The 6,920-nt window shown below is 36.9% G+C and overlaps 1 protein-coding gene across 1 annotated transcript in view; it reads right to left on the reverse strand.

The window, feature by feature from the left end:
• Positions 1 to 3,874, reverse strand: part of LOC145260631 (adenylosuccinate synthetase isozyme 2-like) — a 140,243-nt gene extending 136,369 nt beyond the window's left edge. Inside the window, exon 1 of the mRNA XM_080118952.1 lies at positions 3,476 to 3,874. Coding sequence (XP_079975078.1) covers positions 3,476 to 3,733 — 258 coding nt within the window. The 5' untranslated portion in view covers positions 3,734 to 3,874. The remainder of the gene's footprint in view (positions 1 to 3,475) is intronic.
• Between the last annotated feature and the right edge of the window lie 3,046 nt (positions 3,875 to 6,920).

Consider the following 6,920-nt stretch of genomic DNA (forward strand, 5'->3'; position numbering starts at 1 on the left):
TCCATGAACCACTTGCTCCTGGAATTCTCTTCCTGCTCCCTTTTTCCTTAAATGCACCAACATGCAAAAATTCGAATGCGATATTAACAAACATCTCGCCACACAATTCCCTACTTCTCGTCTTAAACCTATGTAACCTATCTGGGGATTTTTTTTTATATAAATTCACCTATATTCGTTATTTTGCCTTACTTGTCTATGCACAATGTCCAAATATTCCACGAAGGATGTTAACCAAGCAGCGAGACGACATTTACTTGGTGTGTACTGTCCTGGACGAGCCCTCATGTGAGGATACATACTGGTTGAAAAATCCCAAAAGGGAATATTATCCCCAAAACTTATCGTAAAATAAAAAATGATGTATGTGCCTGCCGTAGAATTATCACGACTAAATAGCACCTTACCCATATTTTGGACAGTAATTCCATTGTGGATTATGAGATTCACGGTGACGAAATACCAGGCAATGAACAATGGAACAACGCAGTCACATATATAAAAAGTGAACGTGTGTGTACATTTCGCTACACAATAACTCTTGTCAATTTTCAGTCTACAGACTCTAAATTTGATATACAGGGTACTGAGATTTGGGAAAATCTTTGTAATCCGTTTTCGGCTAGAAATTTGGCTGTTAAGGGGTCAAAGTTTAACGATTTGACCTTTAAGAACTCTACCAAACTCCGACAATCTTGGGTCTAAACACTTGAAATTTTAGATATAGGTTTCTTGGACATGGATCTAACTCAACTTGATTTGAGCCCCAAACAATAAATGTTAAGGGGTCATAATAAGGGTCAAAGTAAAAAAAAAAATTGATCGCTTTTTTTTTTTTTTTTTTTTTTGCTCAACATACACCTCCAAACACCCGGGCAACGGCGGGCTGAAATGCTAGTATATATATATTATACACATGTCATTTATTGCGAGTTAAAATTCAACAACCAAGACAAAATAGCAATGGAATGCGGTCGGTGCGGTGGGGGTGTCTTACTGATAGATATTCAAAATAAAATTTAAGAAGGGGGGGCACTTCTGCATTATGTCGTTTCCTTGTGACATATATATATATATATATATATATATATATAATGGTGAAGTGTAAGAGACAGACTTCAAAGCTGTGTAAATCAAAAAGGAAAACTGAACACTTGCGTTGATAACATTTACTTTTATTAATTGTATTATTACATATAGTTGTAAGTGTACGTGATATCTAAATGTTTTGTTTTTTTACTGCCCACCTAGTTTTGGCTCACCCTATATATATATATATATATATATATTCTGTCATTGTTTTGTCTCGTATATATAAAAAATCGGTAAATTTTTACGACCTGCCCCAGCGTATTATAAACACCCCAACCTCCCTATGTTAGGAACGGTTTTGGGAATACACCCCCCCCACGTCGAAAACCGTTCTTAACATGGGGAATTTGAGGCGGGGGAGGGGGTTATTCCGAAAGCCGATCTTAACATAGGGTGGTTGGGGGTGTTTATACTACGCTAGATCGGATCGTAAAAAAAAAAAAAAAAAAATGGTTGCCACGGTTATTTCGCAAAATACCAAAGTGGTTATTGTGAACTGTCAATTTCTGATGGCTTTCTAAATAATGACGTTAATTATTTCAGCACGGTAACATGATCGCATAAATACCTTTTTAATAAGATTTTCGAGTTAAAATCAATTTTTACGGAATCTTTGGTTTATTAAATTGCTAGGTTAAAGTATAGAATAGTTACGAACCGTAAATTGCACAAATACGGAAGTTTGATTTAATTGGACTCAGATATTCACTTTCGACCGGGGGGGGGGGGGGAATACAAATAATTTGATAAAATCTGCCATTTAAAAAAAAAAAAGAAAAAAAAAAAAGTATTTCACGTGTTTAGGAAAATATTCGAGGAAACAAATGCCGGAAAGTTTCATTCTTAAACAAAGAAACGGTGTGCGTTTATTTAAAAATTAAGCCTATACAAAAAAAATCAAATGGCAGAAAAGTTTTTATGGCGTATGTATTCGTCACGGGACGAAGATGTCATATTCCAAAAAATCACGTAAATTGATCAAGTGGATTTTTGGTGGACCTGATGAGTGACCACCCACTAAAATTGCGTGTTTTTTTACTTTTTTTTTTTTTTTTTTTTGTTAAAAATTTTTTTTTCCGACGATTATGATAAAGACTTAAGTATCATATTAGAAGAAAAAACATTAAAATCAAAAAGAATTTAATGATTCTTAAGAAAGGGGTTCATTTTCTCGTTATAAAATTCTAATCACGTGACACGTCGATAAAGAAACGGACAGAAAGTAGATGGCAATGATATAGAACGTTGTTAAAAGTCAATTTTTTTTTCTTTTTCAAAATTTTTCTGCTGATGATACTTAAGTCTGTAATCTATGAGAATCGTCCGAAAAAAAAAAAAAAAAAAAAAAAAAAAAAAATAAAAAAAAATAAGGTGTAAAACGTATTTTTATGAGGAAAAGTCTTTTTTTTTTACGATTTTTAGCGATTTTAATAGGAAATTCTAGCCATTACACGGCTTGTTTTCATTCAAGCAGCTCAAATGAGTTGTCTCCCTTTATTTATAAAACATGACGGATCAAAACCTCACAGCCATAAAATTTGATTTTCTCAGTTTAAAAAAAATACTTGATCAATTTACATAATTTTTGGCATGTGATATCTTTCGTAATGGATATGTACATCATAAAGATTTTTTTATATTTTGTTTTGAAAACAGGTTTAATTCTAAATATGATTTTATGAAATTCACCATTCAAAAAAAACGATATTTCACGGGTTTCAATTTTTATAGAAAATTAATAGAAATAATTAATATTAATATTTTCGAATATTTCACGAATTATTTTTTTCACTCGATCATAGAAGTTGCATTATGGTATCTTTTTGTTTAAGTTGTTAGATGAAAGTATAGAATAAATTAAGAAAGCCCCTCCTTCCCTATGTTAATAGATTTCTAAATAATATGGTATTTATGCATTTATTGTACCATGCTGAAATAATGTTATTTAGAAAGCCATTCTTAACGTGGGAAGGGGAGGATGTTTGATAACAATTCTGTACTTTCACCTAAAAATTTAATAATAATAATAATATATATATCGTAAAACTTGAAAATACTATTTAAAAAATAGCGCAGTATAATAAGCCCCAAGGATATTATTTCAGCACGATCTGTATTCTGCCGAAGTACTGAAGTTTATAAGATATCTTAATCTTCAGTTGAGTATTTCACGTGTTTTGTTTTTTTTTGTTGTTTTTTTATAGAAAATTCGTAAAAAAATAAATAAAATATATATAAAATAAAATAAACGAAATATTACACTTAAAAAAAAAAACAGAATGTTGGAAAGTTATACTCCTCATAGTAAATAAACAATGTTGTTAATATTATTATTTTTTTTTTAATTCATTCAAACGACTGCGTGTTTTTTGTTTCAACTCACCTGACAACGGCAAACAACCTCGGCCGAAAGGGCCAGCATGTCGACCACTTTTCCCTTGCCTTCGTCTCCCCATTGCGTCCCGACAACGACGGTAACAACCTCGTTATTATCACCGGATGACATCTTAGCTTTCTTCGTCTGACAGTTCACCTCGCCATTTACGTCCTCCGACGGAGGTGCTCTACCGTTACTCGACGCACTAACGTTGACTTCTCCTCCGTTCGAGTTCACCTTGCAGGTTTCCGTCGTCGTCGCCATTGCCCGTTGTGTTTACACGTTACAAACGCATGCGCATTGGATTCGGCGCGAAATCAATAACGGGACTCCCTCCCACTACGGTGCTTATCTCTCCTCCTCCACCTTCACCTCCCATCACCGTACCACAACCTTCATTAAGACAGGCCTACTCACCAATTCGCGTTCATCTGCTGACGTCATAGATTTTTAAAGTCATGCTTCAGCAAACGCTTCTTTTTTTTTATATGGAAATCGCCCCAAGCAAAGCATGATGCCACTTGATGTAAGGAGCTAAAAAAAAAAGCTTTTATTATTATTTGGATTCATCTTGAACGTGATTTCCACAACGATATATGGCCTCGGTTTTTATAAAAAGGTTTAGGGGTGGAAAAGGATGCCATAGAGGTCACAACAAAGAATACGTGAAATGAACAACGTGGAAGTTGCATTATGATATCTTTTTTGGTTAAGTTGTTCTGACTCCATATAATTAAAGACAGCCGAATATTGAAGGTTGAGAATCGATTTTATTTACTACTAACAATTTGTATTAGGAGAGGCAAAGTGTCCGTGTGATTTAACAAAGGAGATGAATGTTCGTAAAATGTTTGTAGGTATGTATGAATTGACAAGGCATGAATGTTTGTAAAATATTTTTAGGTATGTATGAATTGACAAGGAATGAATGTTCGTAAAATGTAACTTATCTTTTGGACGATGGAGATGGTTAGGGTAGGCCGGTCATCCTGCTGTCGGTGATGCGTGTCCTGGCTTGTAACTGGAAAGCGGGTGACTTTTTCATCAGCAGCTAGCAGCCCAGCGTCTTCATCTTCTTTTTCCTCCTCTCTTCTTTGGTTTGTGTGAATTAGGCAGTGTTTAGAATTGAAGGCGTTTGGCCCATAACATGAGAGCGTAATCGGCTTCAGTTCACTGGTGCCTTATTTCTTTTTCTTCTTCATTATGTCTCTTCAGGTTTCGTGACAGAATCCGTCCATACGTTCACTGACGCAGCGGGGCGAGTTCTCTTCTCTTCATCTCTTTAGGTCAGGTGGGAGAATCTGTTCGTGCGTTCACTGACGCAGCTGGGTGAATCTCCTCTTCCCTCTTTTTGGTTCCTTCATTTTATAGTGGCACACCGGCTCCCAGTGACTGTGATATTTGAGGTGTTTATCTTAGGCGCAGAGCTCTGCCATTGGTCGATAATTATTTTGTGATTATCTTATTTTTTCTTCCCAAGCGGAAGCGATGCCTGGAGCCATGTGCAAAAGACGATTTTTCATTTTGTCTCACATGGTGGATGCGTTAACATCCGGTTCGCTGCTAATTCTCATCATGTTCCCACAGATATTAACCTTGTAGTGGACTGGTGGATATATTATATATATCCCCCAGTCGTACAAAATAGGTAAAATGAACTGAATTGAGAAAGGAACGAACAACGCGTTTATTGAAATAAACAAACTAGAATTTATTTTGTGAAGATACAAATGAAAGAAAAGGGTACAGCACGTGTTTAGTTTGGCGTGCGTCTCTCGCTGTTAACTGGTGAGAAGGAAAGTCTATTCTTGTATAGAGAGAGAGAGAGAGAGAGAGAGAGAGAGAGTGAGAAAGTCAATCCAGTTTGGCACACGTCTCTTGCTGTTAACTGGTGAGAGGGAAAGTCTATTGTTGTAGAGAGAGAGAGAGAGAGAGAGAAAGAGAGAGAGAGAGAGAGAGGGTGAGAAAGTCAATCCAGTTTGATGCGCATCTCTCGCTGTTAACTGGTGAGAGGGAAAGTCTATTGTTGTAGAGAGAGAGAGAGAGAGAGAGAGAGAGAGAGAGAGAGAGAGAGAGTGAGAAAGTCAATCCAGTTTGGCACGCGTCTCTTGCTGTTAGCTGGTGAGAGGGAAAGTCTATTGTTGTAGAGAGAGAGAGAGAGAGAGAGAGAGAGAGAGAGAGAGAGAGAGAGGGTGAGAAAGTCAATCCAGTTTGATGCGCATCTCTCGCTGTTAACTGGTGAGAGGGAAAGTCTATTGTTGTAGAGAGAGAGAGAGAGAGAGAGAGAGAGAGAGAGAGAGAAAGTCAATCCAGTTTGGCACGCATCTCTTGCTGTTAGCTGGTGACAGGGAAAGTCTATTGTTGTAGAGAGAGAGAGAGAGAGAGAGAGAGAGAGAGAGAGTGAGAAAGTCAATCCAGTTTGACGCGCGTCTCTCGCTGTTAGCTGGTGAGAGGGAAAGTCTATTGTTGTAGAGAGAGAGAGAGAGAGAGAGAAAGTCAATCCAGTTTGGCACGCGCCCTACTCCTCTTCAGCATTGTTTATAATTGCACTCAGATGAGAACAGTAGTCCGATGAATCCAAATAATACGAATAACCAATCTTTATCTCAAAAATTCAGAAACGTCCAAAAAAAAATGCTCATTCAGAATCAAATCTTGCCAACGATATGGGATAGATTTTGACCTAGAAAACAGCAGTTCTTCCCTCCCTTGTCAGAAATATCGCCCATGGAATGTGAGGTCTAAAGAACAAAATAAGAAAACGCGAGAGTTACACGGTTGCCGAAAGTAGACTCAAGATCCACTTTCTACACTTCTAGAGAACGGTTACACACTATATGTAAACATATGACACTAGTAATTTCTCTTAAATTAGTTTATTTTCGATCTAATAATTGTTAGGTATTAAAAAAAAAGGGGGGAGGGGCAGACCTGTACGAGCGTCACCCCCCCCCCACTATAAATTTGTTTCTGTTCGTTTTTTTTTTTTTTGCATTTTTTTTTTTTTGGTGGATTATTATTGAATGGACACTAATATACCAGATTATTAAAAAAAAAAAATATTTCGACATTTGAAAGTGGTACTCACTTTACTTGGCCTTTTGGTCAAGATCAAAGTGTAGTATCTGTTCTTCAGATGCTGCACTTCCATTTCTTGTTCTCTTTCAGTGGAGGATAAGTCCTTCACGACTGAGACAATTTTTTTTATTTTTGTACCTTTTCTCCACGTTAAAAAACGACCCTGGTGTCTAACTCTGTCCCATGGGGAGGCATAGTAAATAGGTACAACCAGTGGCGTAGCAAGGGCGAGGCGGGGGGGGGGCGATCCGCCCCGGGGGGAGGGGGCACGTGCCAGGGGGTGGCATTTTGAGAGGGTAAAAAAATAAAGAAAGAAAAATGAAAGCTAACAAAAAATCTGAAATTTTATGCCAAAAAGGTTGTAAAACATCGG

The sequence above is a fragment of the Euprymna scolopes genome, chromosome 36 (genome assembly GCF_053919585.1).
Source record: "Euprymna scolopes isolate OS-2025 chromosome 36, ASM5391958v1, whole genome shotgun sequence".
Lineage (NCBI taxonomy): Eukaryota > Metazoa > Mollusca > Cephalopoda > Sepiida > Sepiolidae > Euprymna > Euprymna scolopes.